Source organism: Cydia pomonella, chromosome 13 (assembly GCF_033807575.1).
Source record: "Cydia pomonella isolate Wapato2018A chromosome 13, ilCydPomo1, whole genome shotgun sequence".
NCBI lineage: Eukaryota > Metazoa > Arthropoda > Insecta > Lepidoptera > Tortricidae > Cydia > Cydia pomonella.
Window position 1 is genome coordinate 16,968,418 of NC_084715.1, and position 23,504 is coordinate 16,991,921.

Here is a 23,504-nt window from a genome sequence, read left to right on the forward strand (position 1 = left end):
TAACTGTAGGCTTTCTGTCAGATAGGATCCCTCATAGGTACTATACTTCTTATATAATATGATAATTTGTATAATTAGGGTTGTTTCCAATTTTTTGAAACCTTTGTATTGCGTTCTATATTAACCAAACGTTGCCCTAAAATTCAACTTTTACCTTTAAAGGTCTTCGCACACTATATCAATTCCACACCAACTCAACTCACTTTTGGTTCAGCTTAGTGGACGACGAGTGGACGACGCGTAGACCACCCGACAGTTACTAAATGTTAAACATTGTACTGTAGGACATACAAGATAAGGCTTTAATTTCAATATTTAATTTTGAGTCGAGTGGCTGGTGAGTTGTAATAGTGTGCTAAGACCTTAAAACGGCTTTAAATGTATTAAATTAACAAAATATATTTTGGCTGATGCTTTCGCGCCCAAAACGCTCTTTGAAAATTATGTGACGTCACAGTTTACGGTTTGACACAACTATACATACAGAACAAAATTTGATACTCAAGCCGTAGCCATTTAGGTGGTGGGCAAGCCGGCTAATGCTTGAGTATTAAATTTTGTGCTGAGAATAGACAACGGAGGGGCCTCGGTTGATCGGGTTGATTATGGAAGGTGGAGTTAAGGAAATAAATTTCCATGTACCAAAAAGTGTCATCAAAAAACCTTAAATAGGTGGCGCTACCATACCTAGAATACTTGAAAAAAAAAAAAACAAATTATAGACAGCGCACTTCACTCGGTAAATAACGCCCAGGTTCTTAGTTTTGTTCTTAGCTACTCTAGCGCTACTCTGGGGAGATTATAGCTGACAGCTGCCATAAGAGATTTCACTCCTCTTAAATCCACACTCCATAGGGTTGATCACCTAAGAACTGTCAACAGTGTCAAACCGAGAGTTTTGACGTCATCAGAATCTTCAATGCGTTTCGTTCGACTTAGGTCACGTGACGTATGTTAAAAGATATTTTAAATTCAATATTTACAAAAATATGGTCATTAGAGGTCCACTAAAGGTAGTGTAACATGTTCTTATAATCCATAAGAATTTATTGGGATACAATTCTGCCCTAAGATTTGTAGATGGAATCATTCTTGCATTTACTTGGTGTGAGGTTTGATACGAGTATATGCAAAGAGTAAAGTAAGTATATGATATCATGACATTTTGACAGGGTTGTCATCTTTCACAACTAATTCCTCTAATTTTTTCTTAACATTTATATTCTTCTTTCGAGAATTTTATAACTATTAAACATTAATTAAAAATATTTATTATTAATAATAATAAAAAGAAGCATTTCACCAACTCCAAATGGCTGAACCATCTGCTTCATCCCTGTCGGAATATACGTCCGACAGCTCCACTAAAACGGGCAGCAGTAATGCTTCGACCCACTCGGGGAACAAAGATGAACCTGAGAGAGACGATGGTAGGTTACCTTTAATACTACTAAATTCTATCTAATAATGATGAATAAGTATATCGTTGAAATCTTAGGTTGAAATCGGGAAGCTGGACCACTTACTATACACTTACTATTTCTTTGAGCTGGACTGAGCATTGTCAGACTTTCTGTACTGAACGTGTACTTTATTGACCGTAAGAGGAAAGGGGACGGCCAATTCGCCATACGAACGTAGTTCCCATTTTCCTCTCTTCCTCTCTGATATTGATAATGAAAATATTTTCACATTAATTGATGTATACTAATCATAGCTATGCCCCAGCGTTTGACTTTTTTCGATTTTTTTATTGTAAAAATTAGGAGCGAAAAACAGATTTCATGCAAATTTTTAAATGCTCCTAACTCTTATAATTATTAAAAAGTCGAGATATAACAAACGTAAGGGCATAGCTGTGGTTGATGTGTTAAAATATTTTCAATAATGTTTAGACTTAGTTTGTACGAAAAGGAGACTTCACGCGGGTCCTCCACATTCGACTTGAAGTCACCAACACACTATAGAAACAGGGTCAGGTAGGGCGATAACGTTTTTCATGGCTGTGTAACCCAATAATAATTATCTTAATCGACATTCAGTGGAAGGTGAGTTCCTACGGAAAGGTCTGAATCGAACGTGTTAACAAATTCACTGCCAGCGCGAGCTACGCGCTACGAGCGTAGCAGATAACACTGTTTTTCCCGTTTGTAGCGGAAAGTGCCTACGAACAGAGAACCCGCCAAGCGGATCGCTGGCTGATTGTGTCGAAATGACGCGTGAAGTTGAAGAGTATTATGAAAATGAATGGAAATTTATCGTGATTCCTGCCTATTTATCCTTCCCGCAAACATTAATGATAAATTCGTTATACGTATGTATTTACTTGTACAGCGAATTTTGCATCGACACATTATGAATAGAATTCATTTATAATGTGTGCAATTACAAAAATACAATTTTGCAATGTTACCCAGCTGTGCCAGTGTGTACTGTGTACCCTGTTATTAATCAGTCACTTTCATTTTCAGGGTCTTCTCCGATAGATATGGAATGCAATATCCAAGCGGACCGTATTACAAAGTCCTTGGATAAGTTGGTGTACCAGACGAAATTGGCTATGTGCATTAACACCTTGATGAAAGACAATATCCTGCCCAAAATTATGTCGATGAAACACTTGGACGTCGTTACTTCTACACTTTATCAGTACGACAGTCCTCTGTATTCTGAGAGCCTTATGAACATGGCAGCCGCGGAAGATATCCTGGCGGTTAGAATCAGTTAAAATACTATATCATAAGTCACCTATAGGGACCGTACGCGTTGGAGCGTCTGCCATCTTGTGGCGTGAATCGGAATCATAAACATGTACATTTACACGTCACATGTTTTCTTGTGCTTAGTAGGTTCTACCATCTTGTGCGCTACATCGGAACAATAGACATCACATATACGCCTCGCGCCAAAAATCTGACGGCTTCTGTGCTGCCTCCTACAGTTCATGCACGCCCCCTATAAGCGTACGATACCTAATGTATGACATATTTTAAGTACCCACTATAAAAGATAACAAATAAATGCAACGCGCAGTGTTTAATTTGCTACTATTGAATGAACGCCGACGCGCAGGGTAGAAGCCAGAAGAGCGCCTTTAGGTTCAAACCTGAGGGTCTGGAACACAGCCGCAATGGTTCTTGTACCGTTGAGCATTGATCAACTTTCAAGCAATTATGAATGACGATATAAATATTTATCAGGGTAATTTTCCAGTAATATAATCCGACCAGCAAACTTATTAAATAAAGGGTTAATTAAACAGTATAAGCATCACACATCTATTTTTTTTGACGTTGTTATCTCTCTACGGAAATCTGAGATGGGCTCCACTGTTTTGCCGTCTAATTACCGACTATTTCTGCTCTATCAAATGTATGAAAAATTGAGCCCGCGAGCGCCGGTCGATTCTCGTTTTACACGAAACTGTGTAACATAGGTTTGGTAAAATATTTAGACTTAGCGCAAATAATGAAAAAAACGGGTGAAGTAAAAAAACTCATAAATAAGAGTTAATAGTCCGCAGCAAGCTTGGCCGAATTTCACCTTCCCTTATAAACGGGTTTCGTTTTCATTTTAAAACTACGTGTTGGGTTGTAATGTAACTTTTCACATACACCTGATGTATATCTATGCCTTAGCTCCAACTTATAAAACACGAAATGCAGCGAAAACAAGTTTTGTATGAAAAACTTAAATTCGCTGTTTTTTTTACAGAGTAACTTGTCAACTTGCAACATGCAATAGATATACCTTATCCTATTGTAAGTACAAAGTTTCAGAGCAATCAAGCCAGTCGTTTTATAATGAGAGCGTAACTACGCTGCCCTCCTAACGTAAAGTACCTACAAAACTCATGTTAAAATAATATTTAATTGTGTACTTTGCTCTCATACGATGTGTCACGCTATTAAATGAGATTTCAACATTAGTTTTTGGCGTTATTGCACTTAACATTAGGAGGGCAGTACGTTTGTATGGAGAACCGAGCTTGCTGCGGACTCTTAAGAGCCCCAGGTTTTCTATTAAATTTTTTTTTTTTTTCAGGGAAATTTTTCATTAAAAAACCGTATCAATCCCGACTTGTGTTTCATGATGTACACTCTGTGTAACTACCCAGAGCTGAAACCGCACGTAGAAAGTATCACGGAACAGGTAAAAAGTAATCTTACTAACTTACTGAAGTAAAGACGCTACGCCAATGATTTATTATACTCAAGATAGGTTATAGGCGTTCCAAAATTCAAGCGCTGATCTGTGATAAATCGTATAAGTTGATTTTAGTCGCACCTGGGCAAGCGGGGGATGTGCACGCCGCCGTGCTTACGACTCACCGAAAGAGAAAAGCTCGTGTTTAACAACGAGTATGACAAAGATGAATGGAATGCAAAAAATTATCAAAACAGGTTTCTTCGTACTAGTACTTCTACATATGTACATATGTAGACTTATATACATAGAAAACACCCATGGCTCAGGAACAAATTCACACAAATAAATGCCCTTACCGGGATTAGAACCCGGCACCATCGGCTTCATAGGCAGGGTCACTATCCACTAGGCCAGACCGGTCGTCTTTAGTACATAACTTCGCCTTAACTATCATTAAATAATAATTTCAGTATAACTTGTATCATTTAGTATTTTATTCAACATTTAGGAATTTGAATAAGGTTTAGTATAACAAACAACTACGCGAAGTTGGGGACAGGTGTGTTGTCTGGAGTTAGAGGCGTCCATAGGCTACGGAGACTGCTTACCATCAGGCGGGCCGTATGCTTGTTTACCACTGACATAGTATATTAAAAAAAACTATTTTTTTATTAATATAATTTTTATTTTTATATTTTACTTAGGCGAAGTTGGGCACCCGTTGGTGAAGTAAGTGTTCCTTATTTTCAATTGATTCCAAAAAAATGATTTTATAAAGAGTAATACTCGTAGTTCTCTATCTGTATAACGCGTTTTTGTAAACTGAACACATGCAAATGGGGCTTCAGCTAACTTGTGTACCTATACCTACATTAAACACTTTTATTGACCATTTCTAAGCTTAAAATAGTACATTTTTATTGCTGGAAATTTAATTTATCCGCGTTCCATTTTCACAGTTGAAGAAAGACTTTCCACAGAGAAATAGCAGAGAACCGATGCATGTGTCATATTACGAAAATATAAATAATGTAAACGTAAGTATATTTTTGGGTATTTTGTTTTTATTGTGTACAATAAATACAGTTATAGAACAGACAATTTCTTGTAAGTACGCGAAGATGGCGGCCTACCTACTTAAATATATGAATGTAAATTAAAACAATAATTTGAGGCTGAACCGTAAGATATCAACCAGATCACAGCAACGCAAAACATGTATCTACGCAAAGCAATTAATTATCGAGGTTTTCCAGAGGGTATACAGTATGGGGTTCTTCAAAAAAGGAGTGTACAGGCCGCGTAGCCAACGTGCACATCGTTCACGCTCCGTGGCGAACGAAACGCAACTGTCACAGTCGCACTAATATGGAAGTGATAGAGAGAGATAGCTACGATACGCTACGGAGCGTGAACGATTGTAACGTTGGCTACGCGGCCAGGTTTTTAAAGGGTCGGCAACGCGCATGTAACATCTCTGGAGTTGCAGGCGTCCATAGGCTAGGGTGACTGCTTACCATCAGGTGGGCCGTATGCTTGTTTGCCACCGACGTGGTATTAAAAAAAACATTAATTCATTAATGTGCATGGAGGTAACTTCGAATGCAGGGTAATTTTGGAAATTGCAAATATCTACTAAACTAGAAGTAGGTAATTTCTACTTCAGCAATAGAGAGTCTACCGCGAACACCGAATTTCGCAAATGGCAGGTATCTTTTTCTTTACTCCAATTAGTGCCCTCAATTTGCAAACTTCAATGAGTGGCGTTATCGGGGTGATCAAATCAAAAAAAAAATAAGTTGACGTCAATCTCCAATTCTAATTTTATGGTGATATTTAACAGCTCTAAATTTAAAAAAAAATGCCCCCAATCGCGAATACTAAGAGTCACAAATTGGTATAGGTACTTGCGTCCGCACCTCCATTTTATCGGTATAACTATAATATTGAGCATAATCGGCGATCGAAATTAGCGAGCCGAATTGGCGCTTGAGTCCGCACGGCCTGATTTGATCGGACAATTTAATCAGCTTGGCGAAAAATTGTCCCGTCTGAATTCCACTAATGTAGCGCGACTTCAATTATGGATTCGCGCGCGAGAACGCAACTCATGCTAGCAGGTCTGGAAGCAAGCTGCATGAGTAAGTGTTGCAGTAGCGTAAATTGGCTAACTATGAAGTGCTTCGAGTTTAGTAGATTAATGTTAGCGATTTTTTAAATTATTCCGCTTCCGACGTTACGCCAATGCACCTTACTAGACTACAATGATCTAGGTCAAATGCCCCACCGTTGGATTGAAATATCTGCATAAGTTAGAGGAGTTCCGCGACCTGATGGTGGTGCAGATGAGAACTACGGCTGCAGAGGAGATCTCCGCGATAATAAACACGAGGAAGCTTGAGAAAAGTAACAACGAGTGTCTGGAGAAAATTGGAGGTTAGTTAGTAGAGGAATAATAAATAACGGTTATTATCAAATTGTACGATTGACTGGTAGAGTATGCTTTTGGCACTAAGTGCGCCTTTTGTAAGATAAGTTTTTCTTATGTGCGATAATGATTAAATAAATAAATAGGTAGAAAACTTGTTAAATCTCCTCTTGTATGTGTACGGTAGGTGTATGGACACATTCCATGTTTGAAAGTTGTAATATGGGAGTATCGCTTGCCATAAGGACTAGATTTGTTTGTATCTTTATACGAATAACCCGATAAGGCGTCCTTATGGCAAGCGACAAAGTGGGACGTTCTGTAGGTCACGATCACATATTTATGGATTTTGCTAATCCTGTCCACTTAAGAATATTCAACAAGGATAAGTGTCAGTATCAATGTAATGTATTTCGGGCGTTTTTATAAAATGTATGTAAGTAGATACCTAGAAAAGCAAGCAAGTGGGGCTTTAGTCAGTTATCTCACCTGCATGTCCCCTCTCAATACGAATAATATTAAATGTATAGTTAGTTCTCTTTACTAAGGTTTTTATCATAAATAGTATTTTAATGTCAATGTAGAAGACAAAAAATGCCTTGACGAGGAGAAGACGGAACACGAGCAGATAATCCAACAAAAGACGGAATTGATAGCGCAACTGAAGCAAGAACTCGCCCTTAGCGACCATAAAGCGAATATCAAGAGGAAAAAGCAAATGTACGCAAAACTTCAACTTACCTCTTCACGTGGCGAATTCCCGCAGCTGGCGGCCTCCATTTTGCACATTTTGTAACATCTGGCAACTCGGCAGCGCAACACACCATAGTGTGTGGGTACTCAGACAACGATAAATATTATACATAAATACTTAAATACATAGAAAACACCCATAATTCCTGCTAATGCGAATTTGAAATCAATTGTGAAAGGAATACGGTTGATTATCTCTCGTTTCTAAATCGAACGAAACAAAAGAAATACAACTTTGTTCGGCTGGAAAATGGTTTAAATTACATTGAAGTAACTAGTACTACTGATAGGACCATGGGCCTTACGAGGATATACTTAGCATAAAAGTCTTAAAAAACCTTACAGCCTTGATTCTGAACGCCAAATGGTGCTGGCCACTCGAGCTCACACGGTCAAGTACCAGATGCTCACAGAGGAGGAGGTCGAGAGTCAAGATGCTTATCAGGCCTTGCTCCATCACAGTCTAATGGCTGAAAAACAACTGCGAGATCGTAGGTAAGAACTTCACATCAGGCAGGTACGCAGGATGTATTTCGGTAGTTCTTCGACTAATGCCATAAATTACTAGAGTCAGACCAAGATAAGTTGGCAGCGATTTTGATAGCCCACGGTGCAAGTGTCACATAAACGTCATAATTTCATAAAAGTATCTAGTAGTATCGGCTATTAAAATCAACTTGCCTTGGTTTGACTCCCTCTAGCGTCGAATGATGCTCCCGATGACAGACCATTTTTATATGGAGTAGCTGTTACGTAAAATGTTGGGAGACATTATTGGGAGGTTTACCACATTTTTATTCAGAAATGATTCTTGACTTATTTCTTCAATTATTTTTTAAATTAAATCCAACCTAAAGAGAGTTTAAGGGACCATCATTTGATTAGCATCTTTCGACGCGAGAGGTGTGATTAATTTGATAAAGTCAGACCTACTCGAAATTCCGAAATACCTGAATACACTCACTCCCGTTTTTTTACTTTCTTTTTTGGACTTTCGCCTACCTATAACTACTTTCACCGATAACATCATATTATAGGTAACTTTGTTGCCGCTAATAACCCATTTTTATTGGAACTTCTCGATACTAAAACATAGAGATGTTTAACATGAGATGTGAGATGTGGAAATTTTTTTCTTCTCATGCCTTACCCTTGCTAAGTTAATTTAGATTTAGTTGTTAATAAATTTTAAAATTCTTGTGTATATTGTGAACTGAAAACCAGCGCTGTGACAGCCAGTCTGTAACACAGCAAATACTGAGTCCATCCCTTTCGTCACACTATTGTTTACATCATTTGGATAGACTTAAGAAATTATGTTAATTTAATTTTTGCTGCTCTCCTATTCAACGTGTCTACTTGTTTGTTTTTCTTTTATCGTCTTTTTATTCTTGTATGTGTGTGAGAATAAATAATTATTATTCTTATAACATAGAGATGTTTTAGTATCGAGAAGTTCCTTGGTTCAATAATTCCTTGAAGCATTTTTGCTGCTACTGCTTCTAATCAAAGACCATTTAGTTTAAGGTGCTCTCAAATTTCAGCTATAGAAAAGTATTTCAGCTGGGCTTTAAATGCCTACAGTGGATTTAGATATGCTCTTTGGCTTTCTTTATATAATTCTTTCCGAAATATTTCACCCACAGCTCTTTCCTGGTTTCTTAGCGCTCTTGAGAAGGCGGAAAGTTTAATAGTGCGAAATGAAGCTAGATAAAACGAACTCCTGATACAGTAAAATGTGCTTACTATTGCTGCTTTAACAATTTCAGAAGGAAATGTGAAACGCAGCTGCAGTCTTGGCTGCAGAAATACGACGTGGAAATGGCTGGTAAGCAAGAAGAACTGGATGAGCTGATCAAGATGCATGAAGACGAGGTCGAGCAGATCGAAAACCTGACGGTAATTTCCGGTTGTAGATTTCAGTATGTAGGGCCATGAGGGGTTGAATTGACATTTCTGACCGTTATAAAATATTATTCAAAATTGAACCATTATAATTATTTTTTTAAGAAGCAGAAACGTCTGCGAACGATGCTATTAATTCATTTCATTATAGTTTACTTATATAATAAAGGCGCACAGTTCAACCTGTAGTATGCATTCAAAATAGGAATCTCCATGCGGTCATTGCGGTCGCTTCACTTTTTCTGTAATATGAGCCTTTTCCTTCCATTTTAAATTTATGGCGGAATTTCCGTCACTGCCTTTAGTCGGAAAATAATGACTTTTAGTTACCTATTTAAACACTGGTTCAGCTCATTCATTTAATTGTTTTATATTTTTGGGTGGTTTTATGAATTTTGGCTAGGAAATAAAAAAATACGTCAAGCCTGGCTTACCACCTTGGTCTAAAAGAACCACATGGGAAATTATATGTATTAAGCTTATTTCCATATTCTTATCTGAGGTGAGGGCCTACCGCGAACATCGAAAATCTTCGTGATTATTATGTTTACTTCAATATGCAAGAGGCAGCAAATTTTTGATTTACGGTGTTCCGGGTAGATACTCAGCAACGAACAATGTAATTTTTTAACAGATCAAATTAGAAGAACAAAACAAAGAGTTCGAGCCACTGATGGCAGAGAGAGAAGCCGAATACCACCAGGAAATGACCGAAAAATTGAACAAGTTCATCATCGAGCACGCCGCGAGGGTCATACAGACCGCATGGCGGGATACTCTGAAGAACCGAGCAGAGAAGAAGAAGGTAATGTTGTTTTTTTCCACAATTTAATCCCAGAAATTCAAGACGGTCAGGAAAGTCGTTTTCATAACTTCGTTGATTGATTGGCTTCGTATATTGTATAAAACTTGAACATGAACAGGAACAAGGGATATTGTAAAATAAATTTTAAAATTCGGAGGACTTTATTTAAAAAATGCAATAGTATAATGTTAACGTCTTAACGTTTGGAATTCCAGTTGCTGAAGTTAAAGAGAAAAATGGAAGCAGAGAGAGAAGCAGCTGCAAAAAAAGCAGAAATTGAAGCTAAGAAGGCAGCTTTAGCTGCGAAAAAACAGGCACAAAAGGAGAAGGCTGAAGCAAAGGCAGCAGCTAAAGCTGCCAAGTTAGAAGCCAAAGCTAATAAAGGGAAAGAAGTGAAAGAAGGGGAGGAAACTCCTGCAGAAGGGCAAGCGGAACAATAAGAATTTCTAATTTGTTTATAGGATTATAGGACCTCTGGTAAGTATAACCACACTTTATGGTATGCCGATGATGTACCATTTTATGTAGGTAAACTAATTAGGCATACAGGCTACACATTTAATGTTTAATGGCATAACAATTGCACACAGTAAGAGAGGTAAATTTTAATAAAAATTTGCAGTATTTTCTCATTTTCATACACTCTAAAATCAAAGTTAATAAAACGAATTTCATTGTAGTTCGATATGGAGCGTGATTTATTTTTTAAGATTTGTTAGTGTTTCTAATATAATGTTCCATTTATACACTACTATTTAGATCGTAATTTACAAAAGTAATATATGCTAATAGGTTATTAATATTAAAGTTTTACTTTCTTTTGTTAGAGTCAATAAAATAATAAATGCAATATAAATGAAAACAATTGAATTTATTTAACCAAATAACTGGCTTATTCCATATAAAAGAAACATAAGATTTGCTACTGTATAAGTATTATAAAATTTATAAAGCTCAGATTACAGTTGCCTATATTATTCATACACATATAATAGGTAGAGGCACCTTCTCGAAAAGTGAGAAACACAATATTATTTAGATAATTTGATAAAAATCTCTACAAACCTTGGGTTTCGCGAAGTAAAATGCATAATAAGTTTATTTCTTAATTAAAAATATTACAATAATACTTTCATCTCTGTTTAATCAGATCATAAATTGTCGTCATCGTCGAAAACCTTGCAGTGTATAGCCCTGACGTCGATGAGCGTGTCGGATGAACTCTTGGTGGTGGGCATGAACGATACGGCTCGACGAGATCTATCGCAACTTCGTAAAACTGCTGGTTTCAAGCCCTATAACCAAAAGAACCATCGTCAATATCGTCAGAAACTTTTCACGGAATATGTACTTTGGAACAAAGGGACAGAGAAATGCTTAGAAAAAATTGATTGATTAGAAAAAATGACATTATCATCATCAATGACGTTGATGAAATAACGACATCATTTTGACGAAATAACTTTAAGAAGCAGATCAGTGGAATGCTCCATGAGCAACAGTCACACCTATTTGGACATGTTCTTCCTCACATGTCTTTGATTTCCTCCTGAGCGACTTATGTCCTCAAATTCTATTGTCATTGAGAATAAATCCGAAAAACTATACCTATAGATAATACTGTAATCGTTTAGGTTACAGTATTCGGTTTGTCGTTGTGGAATACGAACATGGCACAATTGATCGGAGCTAAAAATTTACTTTCCAATTTAAACCGGATTTTTGCTCAAACCGAATCGAAACCGAAACCGTCCGAAGGTCGGACATTAGAAAATACATACCTTGGACAAGAGATTTTTTTTTCGATTCCTAAACAAAAGACAGTAGGAATCTATAATACCATAAGCACCATAAGCTATTTACTGTACCATAAGCACAAAAGACGTTCCCACTTTACCTCAGCTGGTATTACTAGTAAAGAGTATGATCCCAAATTGGTGCAGACCTAAACGTATCCTTTAATCGGAATAAATCAAAATGTACATTAAATAGCAAAACTGTAGGATGCGTTTAGGTCGGTTCTATGCAATAAGTTCTTACTCTGAGTTGTACATGCAGAGCTTTTGCAGTGTGGTCAGTCTTGGATATCTTCTGTTGGGCCGCTTTAAGCTCTTGGTCGAGTCTTCGTTTCTCTTCCTCCAGCTCTTTGAGACGCTTTTCTGCTTCTGCAAAAATATGAATCATTAGGTTCCACAGTCATTCTTAATATGTGCGTTCTGCTTACGCTAACCTACAGTCCATGTGGGATACCACAGTGAGGAGAGAAGACAGATCGAAAGGCAGACGACGGGTTTACTTGTGCACAAAAGTTGGTCAAAAACATGTCCTATAACTCTTATGGCGGCGAATTAAGAGCTATGGGACATATTTTTGAGTAAGTTGGTGAACCCATATTTTTACACTTGAATGCACATGGCATGGTGGGAAAAAATAACCAACAGGACCGAATGGATAATAAGATGGCCTGGATGGCCACTTATATAGGTTACAAAAAACGGTGATTATGGAGTGTCACTGTTAGTCTTAGGCTAAATTATTTAAGCATTTTTGTAGGCTGCCTCATGTCGCACATATATTTAACCTCTGTATTGTGCTTCCTTTTCTGCCTGCAGTATTTCAAATTGCTTGCGTTTTAGGCGCTCTTCTTCCAGCATTCTATTCTGCTCTTCTTGGAGTCTTTCTAGCTCTTCTCTCCTCTCCCACTCTTCAGCTAGGACTCTGAAAAGTATAATTATGATTTTTATTATAAAACATACTAACGACGGGTGCAGATTAAGAACTGGAAGTACTCGAAATATTAAAGATTAAAATCTTTACAACAACGAGGTAAGATGCATGGTGTAACAAATGTCAGTAAACCTGTAAAATATTTTGGTACCATAGTCCATAAAACAGGTAGGCCTTGAAATTTCAGTTTTAAGCCATAATATTCTTTTATTATACGGGATATTAGGTAAAACAACTCGATTAAAGAATAATGCTAACTTTGTAACCGTATTAAAACCATCAGTGTGATCCCATTTTACGGCAGGTACTTCCAACATTACTGCTTACCTAGCCTGGAGAGCTCGTACGATCTCTTCGTCTCTTTTCGCTTGCGTCTCTTCCTGTAGAAGTCGTTCTAGTTCTGTTTGCGTTGTTTTTAATTCTTCCAGTTTCTTGTTGTCCTGTTGTGCTAATTCTGCTAACTCCTGCAAAATAATGTTGACACTATATACCATTATCTTTTTCTTTAAATAATGTTAGTTATTGTAAGGTTTAAAGTTAAGAATCCCTTTATGATCTTAAAGTGAATGCCTAACTTAGTGCACTGTGTGTCCAGTGGCCGACCTAAGATGAGTACAGCGGTATATTGGTTGCCTTTAGGTAAGGTTTACGGCATAGGTATGTGTGTTACCTATACTGCACCGCGGTGGCAAGCAGGAACTGCAGACTGGAGCTACCCACTGTTCTGTATTACCAGCACCTCATGATGCAACTTTGCGCAAGTCATACCTGCCTCACGTCTCCCCACTCCAGCCGACACCCCCTGTAATATAGCTACCCACGGTTGTTGGTTACCTGTGCCTGCGCTTCCGCTGCCAGCCTCGCGCGCACTTCGTGCTGCAGCCGCGCGCGGGTCTCCCGCGCCTCGCGCTCCCTCCGCGCGCCGGCCCCGCGCCGCCCCGCGCGCGCCCGGCGCTGGTAGTACAGCTACCCACGGTTGTTGGTTACCTGTGCCTGCGCTTCCGCTGCCAGCCTCGCGCGCACTTCGTGCTGCAGCCGCGCGCGGGTCTCCCGCGCCTCGCGCTCCCTCCGCGCGCCGGCCCCGCGCCGCCCCGCGCGCGCCCGGCGCTGGTAGTACAGCTACCCACGGTTGTTGGTTACCTGTGCCTGCGCTTCCGCTGCCAGCCTCGCGCGCACTTCGTGCTGCAGCCGCGCGCGGGTCTCCCGCGCCTCGCGCTCCCTCCGCGCGCCGGCCCCGCGCCGCCCCGCGCGCGCCCGGCGCGGGTAGTACAGCTACCCACGGGTGTTGGTTACCTGTGCCTGCGCTTCCGCTGCCAGCCTCGCGCGCACTTCGTGCTGCAGCCGCGCGCGGGTCTCCCGCGCCTCGCGCTCCCTCCGCGCGCCGGCCCCGCGCCGCCCCGCGCGCGCCCGGCGCTGGTAGTACAGCTACCCACGGTTGTTGGTTACCTGTGCCTGCGCTTCCGCTGCCAGCCTCGCGCGCACTTCGTGCTGCAGCCGCGCGCGGGTCTCCCGCGCCTCGCGCTCCCTCCGCGCGCCGGCCCCGCGCCGCCCCGCGCGCGCCCGGCGCTGGTAGCCCTCCGCGCCGCCGGACACCGCGGCTGCCTGCTTTAGTGCTGATACCCATTGGAGACGACTCCTGAAAGTGGTTAATAGCAATATTAATATACATATGTATTAGTACTAAACTTACAGCGCTTACTACAAGTTACTTGCATTTGCAAATTTTGAGCAGTTTAGCGCCTTCCATGTTTGAGGGTAGTCACAGGACAGTCTCGTAGCTAGGACACTAGATCAGTTTATTTTAACAGTTGTGCCAAGTGGCGACGCCTTAGACAAAAATGGAGAGTGCACCCAATATTCTCTGCGGTTACTTACTTTACTACTTGTATCTAAAGACCTTGTCGGCAACGAAGCTTCCGCCCATTGCGACCTGTAACAGGTAGTTTTCTACCGTGTAGCAATTTGGTCGACAATTAAATTTTATTCCGCCCCAACCAATGTCAGGGTGATTATGGACCGTCGAACCTTGATTGTCAACCGTGTAGGGCTTCAGTCAATCGGAATCAACAATGTTGTCATAACTTGCAGATACCTTGCAAGTAAGAGTTACTCACTTATGGTCTTGAGTGCCAAACTCGAACGTGCGTTCGGGCGTGACCAGCTGGAAGCGTTGAATCTTGCCCTCACCCGCCGCCGCCTCTACTGAACAATACTCGTCGATAGCGATGCGACCTGTGGGTCATTATATGAAAATAGTTAAAATCCCTAGAGTGGTATAAGCGATTTTCTATCAAACTGTCATTTTAAAAACAAAATTGTCACCATATCGCGTGATAACTACGACCATGCTGAGCCCGCAGGATAACATAAAAAACTGAAAAGGGAACTTTCAAACAGGACAGATGATAATATTATTTATCACAATTCACAATTACTTGTTTTTTGTGTGTAGTTTAGCCATCATTCCTAAACGGAGCAATAGGCCCGTCATTATTTTGACGACCGGTTTGGCCTAGTGGGTAGTGACCCTGCCTACGAAGCTGATGGTCCCGGGTTCAAATCCTGGTAAGGGCATGTATTTGTGTGATGAGCATGGATATTTGTTCCTGAGTCATGGGTGTTTTCTATGTATTTAAGTATTTATAAATATTTATATATTATATATTATATCGTTATCTAAGTATCCTCAACACAAGCCTTATTGAGCTTACTGTGGGACTTAGTCAATTTGTGTAATAATGTCCTATAATATTTATTATTTATTTATTTATTATGGTGGCAACAGATGAAACTAACCCGATGGCATTGCTACCTGCTAGTTAAAGAATACTTACCACATTGTTCCTTTTGCGCCGAGCTCTTGTAGTACGTGAGTGCGCAGGGCTGTAACACGCACCAGTATTCGCGCATGGTTGGCAGCAGGTACCCGCGCTTGAAGAGGTAGCCCTGAAAAATTACGAAGAAGAATCAATTAGTGGTTTAAAAAGATACTATTGGTAGGTGGAATGAGTAAATCTAGATGTCTGTATATAGTAATACGCTAATCCATAATAATAGCACAATCAAACTAGGACAAAGCTCGGAATCTCTAGAACAGTCCTGAAATTTGGTGTGTGTGTTAATTAAAAGTCCCTTTGTCATATCCACACTTTTTAACGTGTGGGCACATAATAAGTAATAGTACTACCGTACAGTAAAGAAACTTCCTACAAAACCGAAGTTTGACAGCGATTCAGGGACGAATCATACTGTCCCTTTCTTATGTATAGTACTATCCCTTTTGGCTATTTAGGGTTGTCAAAATTTAAGTTATTATCTTATCTATGGTCGTACATGCAAAGGGAAGTCATGTTGTGCCAACCCTAATAATTGCTCGGAGCAATGCTGAGCCGAATGGAACCGAGAATGACCGAAAGGAACAGTTTTGCCCCCCTGGTTCGGGGATCTCGAGGAACCACCGCCATCTTGAAAAATGTATATCATCCTGGAATTTTGCCTTTTAATCTGAATCTACGCACTCCATGAAAATGTGGTCTAGGGCAACATTAAAGGTTATTAAATTCTACACAAAAAGTCTTACATATATAGGTAATAAATAAAAGGCCATGTATAATGGCAACTACAAGCCAAGTTTTGTGACGTTGAATCGCAGAATATGCCTATTCATAATATTTTTAAAACTCATACCTTCTTGATAATATCCTCAATAAAGACATCATATATCTCATCCACGGCCTCGACCAGAGCGGCCGCGTGCAGCTGCTCGCAGCAGTACTTGGCCTCTAGGACTGCCAGGAACGCGGGCCACTTGAAGTGCCCGATGGAGACCCCCAGTGCCTCCCAGTCGGCAGCATCCCATCGGAGGCCGAGGCAGTGGACTAGTTGCTCGGCGACGATGCCGGCTTCTGATGGTTGAAGGACTACCTGGAGAAGTATATGAAAGCATGAGAATTCGTTTTGAAGTTCACCTGACAACGCAGACGTAAATTTTTAATAGTACGCGATTGAAAGAGACTGTGCATGCTATTATGACCCTGCAATCTAGACAAGTCCGACCATTACGTATATCTGTAGGTACCTATAGAAGAAGGCTTGGGGATATGGTGCTTTATGAATGCTTGTCATGCCTTACTAATAAGTGACATACCTAATGCCATAGTAAAGCATTTTTTTTTTTTTTTTTTGTTTTTTTTTTTTTTTTTTTTGGACATTATTACACAAATTGACTAAAGTCCCACAGTAAGCTCAATAAGGCTTGTGTTGAGGGTACTTAGACAACGATATATATAATATATAAATATTTATAAATACTTAAATACATAGAAAACACCCATGACTCAGGAACAAATATCCATGCTCATCACACGAATAAATGCCCTTACCAGGATTTGAACCCGGGACCATCAGCTTCGTAGGCAGGGCCACTACCCACTAGGCCAAACCGGTCGCCAAATACTATACTTAACCAATGAGTGATGTGCATTGTCGTACCTTAAGAAGTGTCAGTAAGAGTGAAGCAGAACTATAGAAACACAAAACGCTCTAAGTTCAGGACAACCGAAACAAACGAAACACAATCGACGAGCTGACTAAAAAAAGTTTAGCATTATTACCGTCATGGTAGAATTGGTAGATTTGGTCAATTAGTACAATCTGCACTGACCCTAAAAGGTTATGCAATCTTGCCTACATCGAAAAAACTATACTAACAGTCCTGACTGTTGTAATTCTGATAACCCTAAACGTTATAATACACTCCATAAACGTTTACGCTAAAGGTCCGCAAGAACGAGGCAATCAGCTGAATCACTTTAATAGGGTGAGCAATGTGAGATGATACAGAGATAATCAGAGAGGTCTTTGACTCCAATCTCTCTATTTTGACCCTTATTAATTTAATTTACCTATACTGAAAGATTTGACCGTTTTCCGATTAGAATTACTGTCGTTGTCACAGAATTATATATATAAAAAACTTTATTTTATACGGCACCCAACGAATGATAGCTAAAATAGAAAAGCTACCTACTTAGTTTATTTTATATTTAGTAAAGCCTCTAATCCGTATCTGAAATTAAGGTAACTCTTTATTTTCGTATCTACATAAACAACTTGTTTTAAAAATCCACCCTTTTCGTCGTCGATTAAAGTATGATAGAATTGATAGATAACATACCTACTATTACTACCAAACTATTACTGCAATAAGAATAAGTTGATTGGTTACAATGTCACTTATAAAGATAATTAAATTTATTACCTCGTTGACTGGTGTAAATGTCAACGACATTTCTCAAGCCGCATATGGTGTCCACATGGACTTTCATAAGCAAGTCTGATTAACGTGTGGACATTTGATATGCGTGACGTCACGAGTCCCGGGAGGTCCACAAAAACATGAGCAACCTTTGTAGCATTAAAATTATCTGCGGTTTTAATGATAGGTTGATACTGATTGTAATTTATGATTAACTTAATGAGGATAACCTTTAAATTTTCTGGGGAAAACTGGGTGGGATATGCATTGGGAACAAAAGATACTGAAGCTTTCTCTTACGCCTCTTACGGAAATAAATTGTTATACAAAATGGTTTAAAATTCGTTAGTAATAAATCTTCTTAATTCGTCCTTTAAAAGGGGTCGGTGCGTCATCGGTCCCTCGTATCATTACTTCGTCCTTTAAAAGGGGTCGGTGCGTCATCGGTCCCTGGTATCATTACTTCGTCCTTTAAAAGGGGTCGGTGCGTCATCGGTCCCTCGTATCATTACTTCGTCCTTTAAAAGGGGTCGGTGCGTAATCGGTCCCTGGTATCATTACTTCGTCCTTTAAAAGGGGTCGGTGCGTCATCGGTCCCTGGTATCATTACTTCGTTGTCATAGCCCTTGCTTACATATTTGTGAAAAGAACTCGCTCTTAAATTACAAATTGCGTTGAGCCTGGTAGTAATATTGATAATAAGAAGTACCTATTGATATCCATTTACTACATATGGACTGATCAGCATTTCAAGCGACGTGTCAAATACCAGACGACTTTGTGTTGCAAACTTTGCTATATGGATGACAGCAGCTCTTTCAATAAATAATAGATAGTTCTTACCACATAACGGTCGGCCGCATCAGCGTCCTGCACCAAGTCGGCCAGCAGGCAGAAGATGCGGAACAGCTTGAAGACCGATTCGTCGTCAAACACAGGTTTATCGCGGCTCAGGTGGTGCTTGCGGCACACCAGCCAGCACACCTGGAACAGATTTTCCATCAACTTCAATTATCTGGATAAAAAGGTATTTTTTGTAACAGAATCTTCCATTCGACATCGATGGTAAGTACAAGTATCTAGGTTATGATGAATATACGTCCTTGGACGATGGATCATGATTTAAAAAATGAAGCGTTTAAATCACGCGATAGGTACAGTAGTGGCTTAGGTGCCAACAAATATCTGAACACGCCTCTTGTCAATGTTAAGGCAACAGACTACGTGTTCAGATATTTTTGAGCGCCTCGGATGCTCCCATATCAGACATATGGGAGCAAAGTGTACGTGATCCATCATCATAGTTACGAATTTCTTGTAAACTCAGTGACGCATTTTTAAAAATTTCACACTGATTTTCACATTGATATCAATGACAATATCAAAACGAAACTCGCACAACACAATCTGAAACTATAAGAGCATGCCATATATTTTATTTAGCGAGCTTCGTTGTGTAAGTGATTCGCCCAATCCTAACCTACGGATGCGAAGCATGGACACTAACACTCAAGGAAGAAAACATGCTGCTAGTTGCCGAGAGGAAAATCCTCCGTAAAATACTGGGCCCCAAACGAAGACCGGATGGAAGTTGGACAGTCCTTAAGAACCGTGAGATTGAAAACCTAGTGGCTGAACCAAACATCATGGGAGAAAGTAAAGCCCACAGACTGCGTTGGTTGGGCCACCTTGAGAGAATGGACGAAGATCGGAACGTAAAAAGAGCGTACCTGGGTCGCCTAGCAGGAGGACGTCCTATCGGACGCCCTAGGTATCGCTGGAGCAACATGGTGGAGGCGGATCTGCGCGAGCTTAGAGTCGATAATTGGCGAGAGGTCGCACAGGACCGAGAAAAGTGGCGCTGTCTTGTGTCGGAGGCCAAGTTTCATTTTGGGTCGCTGAGCCAACAGAGTAAGTAAGTAAGTAGTTGTGTAAGTGCAAAGATGTTCATTCACCAACCCACCTCACTAATCTTCGTCTCGTATTCCCTGACGACCTGAAGCGTGGTGGTCTTGGGCTGGCTGCTGAACACCTCATGCTGAAGGTAGTGTTTGAACTCTTCGAAGGTCAGCTCTGCAGAGGACTTGTAGTGGTCGAGGCCTTTCTCCACCCCGTACAAGTCGAGGAGTGTGCCGATGTTTGCTGTTAGTACCTATCGCGAACAAATTTTTAGTTTGGAGAATTTTCTTATTTAGTTTTTATTTTTAGACCGAAATTTATCAGTCCGGGACGATTGGTTGGCCTAGTGAGTAGTGAGTTAGTGACCCTGCCTATAAAGCCGATGGTCCTGGATTCAAATCCCGGTAAGGGCATTTATTTGAGTGATGAACACATATTTGTTCCCGAGTCATTGGTGTTTCCTATGTATATAAGTATGTATTTATCTATACAAGTACTCGTATGTATATCGGCGCCTAGTACCCGTAGTACAAGCTTTGCTTAGTTTGGGGCTAGCTTGATCTGAGTAAGATGTCCCTTATTATTTATTTATTTACACAAATGACGATTTCCAGACCCTGTCCTCAAGTTTCTGCATAAAATTTTGTTTTACTCTAACCGTAGTAGCGTCAGTTTGTAGTGTTTTCTTAATTAAGGCCCCTTAGGTTCGTGTTCTTTTCTCACTCTCACTGAGAGTAAGCGTGAGCGAGGTGGATGTGCGTGTTCGTGACCGCGGATATATTTTTTTTTAATTTCAATTTGTTGTAAGTTCATAAAAAGTAATCGATGGATTCCCCCTAAAAATAAAATAGAGCAGTTATAAAACCAATTTTCATATTTTTAGCTTTTATGCATAAATTATTACACATTTTTTAAGTACGTTTTAGACCTATATTCGAGATTTTTTTCTATCGAGCGAAAGTCAAAAAATCAGGACTCGAATCGATGAAATCACTAGAGAAAATCCTCAAGATTGCTAATGAAATTTTTGGCAACCGTATAGTGATGTAAAAAAGCGGTGCGATCTTTCAAAAACTCCGCTCTTTGAACTAGGGCACCTTAAGTAATTCACAAACATATCCCCTAACTTCTCGTAAGCTAGTATGTGTTAATTTGCCTGTGTAAGGGCTAAAACATCCTTATAAAAACCACTTTCATTCTCGAGTACATAGCTAGGTAGGTACGAAAACTTTGGAGGGGCTTCACCGAAGCGCCGATTATCGGAGGTAATGAGTCGGAGGCACGCACTGGCAGTGTTGACTTTCAATGGGCAATGCCTTTTCAATGCTTGTCATGTAAGTACTTTAAAATATACATAAATAACGTTTGACGAAAAGAATCGGCTTAAAATAGTTATTTGTTTAACAAGGGGGAAAAGTTGTTGTTTAGTACCCGAGCATGCGAAAGATTCCAAAATTGAACCACGAGCGTAGCGAGTGGTTCGAAAAGCGGAACTTTGAGCGTTGCGAGGCTTTCAAGACACGAGGGTTAAACAAAATTAGCCACCGAGTGAAACAATAATTTTCACCACACTAACGCTAGGAAAATAGTAATTTTACAATATCAAAGTTATTAAAGATTTATCATTCAAAATCATCATTTAAAAGTCAACTCTACGAGCCCTAGCATAAGGATAAAATTTGCATCAGATTACTTTGCCCCACATGTGGATAAAATGCAACTTTCTCGTCAGTTTTTGAATAATCAAGAGAGTCTTTACTAACTGGTGTGGGAAAAAATATGTCATTATCATAAAACAAAGTATATAGCGTTATTCATAAATGGGCTGCAAACCTTAATTAAAAAGCTATTTATCGGTTGTCTTAATCTGTAATTTCGACATGTGTATTTGCAAAAAAAGGATAAAACATAAATTACCTCATTTAGGCTGATAAAGTTATATGAATAACGGGGTTTGTCAGCCATGCCATTTCATCGGATATCGTTTTTCGTCAGAAAAACTCAAATTTATTTAGTTTATTGATCAAATAAGTAACACAGCATTACAGCAAAACCAAAGCACTGCTGTAAAACTACAAAATAAAAGTAAATACAAAGAGACAAATACTACCAAATTAAACTTTGGATTTGGGCGACTACGTAACAGCGTGGCTCGATATCCGCAGCGTCGTCTGAGTTGTCTGCTCGGCGTAGGATTCGGCAGGTTGCCCCGATCAAATCGCTATAGGGGTGCCTATTTGACGACCGGTGTGGCCTAGTGTGTAACCCTGCCTATGAAGACGGTGGTCCTGGGTTCGAATCCTGGTAAGGGCATTTATTTGTTGATGAACAGATATTTGTTCCTGAGTGATGGGTGTATTCTATGTATATAAGTATGTGTTTATCGTCACCTATTACCCAGAGTACAAGCTTTGCTTAGTTTGGGTCTAGTTGATCTGTGTAAGATGTCCCCTAATATTTATTTAATTTGCAACCTAACCTAATAATAATGGGACTCTTTCAAACACGATTTCCAGGATCCTAGGATTCCAAGCCCTTTCAAGGATCAGGCCGCATAGTCAACGTGCAAGTCGCTTACGCTCCGTAGCGATCGAAACGCAACTGTCACTGTCGCACTAATATGGAAAAGTGATAGAGAGACACAACCTTGGCTAGGCCGGCAGGTTTATTCTGTAGCTGACTGATACATAAGACCAACGAGTTAACAAGGTGTAAGTTAGACACAATTTACTTGAGTTAGGTATATCACAGCTATGTTTAAGCAATGGCTTCGCTATCAGTGTAGCAGTAGCTTCACCGCGACCCCCAAACCACCTCGTATTATGTTTCTTTATCTTAGGTAATGAGCAACTAAGCGAGTAGTCGGCGCTGTACGTGATCCATCATGGCGACAGTCGTAGGTAGGTAACGTGCTTTCATAATGAGTGTTTGGTTAACAAGGCGCGGTTGAAAACATAGAAAGACTTGCCTACATGATGTCGTCTTAAGAGTTGTGATGGTAATGTTTTTAACAAAACACGTGATTAGATAAAGAAATATCTCAGTCTGCGCTTTTTTATTTGAACCTGTTGAGACGCCCCCGGAGACATTAACATCCACGTCTCTTTAGATCCATAGAGCTGATTTCCGCACCACAAATAGCCAGCTATTTATGTAAGCTAAATAATGATCAATTGATTGATTGATGATAGTAGGTAACGATAACACATTATAAATGTTACTTATAGCAATCGAGCCAATTTAGTTCTAGTGCCAAATATAGTGATTCAATAGGCATAACATTTAGGCGAATATTAGACGTATTTACTTAATCAATTCAATTCAATTCCATAATTTATTTCACAAAATATTCCATATAAACATTATAAACTTACATTAAAAATAACCAAAATATAAATTAAGATTAAAATTAAATATGTTAGTAAGTATGAGTAATTCTTAAAAAAATATGTTAGTAAATACATTGGTAAAATTAATTAAAATATAGAACAGTACTTATTGTTGCAAAATGTTAAAAAGTCTCGGTTTGAAAAGCCTTCAGTTTATGAATTTGGTAATATTTTTGAGAGACCTTATGAACC

At 39.6% G+C, this 23,504-nt stretch overlaps 3 protein-coding genes across 3 annotated transcripts in view; 1 reads left to right on the plus strand and 2 right to left on the minus strand.

The window, feature by feature from the left end:
- Positions 1–10,892, plus strand: LOC133524424 (dynein regulatory complex protein 10-like). Its single transcript, XM_061860424.1, has 8 exons — positions 1–2,713; positions 4,045–4,152; positions 5,109–6,585; positions 7,162–7,297; positions 7,676–7,825; positions 9,100–9,229; positions 9,870–10,040; positions 10,256–10,892. Exons 3-8 carry the CDS (start codon positions 6,483–6,485, stop codon positions 10,478–10,480), a joined length of 915 nt encoding a protein of 304 aa, XP_061716408.1. The 5' UTR covers positions 1–2,713; positions 4,045–4,152; positions 5,109–6,482; the 3' UTR covers positions 10,481–10,892.
- The window catches only part of LOC133524418 (hemicentin-2), a 237,384-nt gene that overhangs the window by 17,792 nt on the left and 196,088 nt on the right, over positions 1–23,504 (minus strand). The window lies entirely within an intron of this gene.
- LOC133524425 (differentially expressed in FDCP 6 homolog) overlaps positions 10,893–23,504 on the minus strand; it is a 24,731-nt gene continuing 12,119 nt past the window's right edge. The window contains exons 2-11 of the mRNA XM_061860426.1: positions 19,988–20,176; positions 18,868–19,008; positions 16,455–16,691; positions 15,602–15,713; positions 14,882–14,999; positions 14,214–14,403; positions 13,095–13,231; positions 12,622–12,758; positions 12,081–12,205; positions 10,893–11,335 (exon numbers count right to left, since the gene is read on the minus strand). Coding sequence (XP_061716410.1) covers positions 11,192–11,335; positions 12,081–12,205; positions 12,622–12,758; positions 13,095–13,231; positions 14,214–14,403; positions 14,882–14,999; positions 15,602–15,713; positions 16,455–16,691; positions 18,868–19,008; positions 19,988–20,176 — 1,530 coding nt within the window. The 3' untranslated portion in view covers positions 10,893–11,191. The remainder of the gene's footprint in view (positions 11,336–12,080; positions 12,206–12,621; positions 12,759–13,094; positions 13,232–14,213; positions 14,404–14,881; positions 15,000–15,601; positions 15,714–16,454; positions 16,692–18,867; positions 19,009–19,987; positions 20,177–23,504) is intronic.

Excerpts from the sequence above, each read along its gene's own strand:
- LOC133524424 (XM_061860424.1), top strand. The coding sequence starts at position 6,483 with ATGGTGGTGCAGATGAGAACTACGGCTGCAGAGGAGATCTCCGCGATA. Across the intron at positions 6,586-7,161 it reads GTGTCTGGAGAAAATTGGAG|AAGACAAAAAATGCCTTGAC; the intron begins GTTAGTTAGTAG and ends ATGTCAATGTAG. Across the intron at positions 9,230-9,869 it reads AGCAGATCGAAAACCTGACG|ATCAAATTAGAAGAACAAAA; the intron begins GTAATTTCCGGT and ends ATTTTTTAACAG.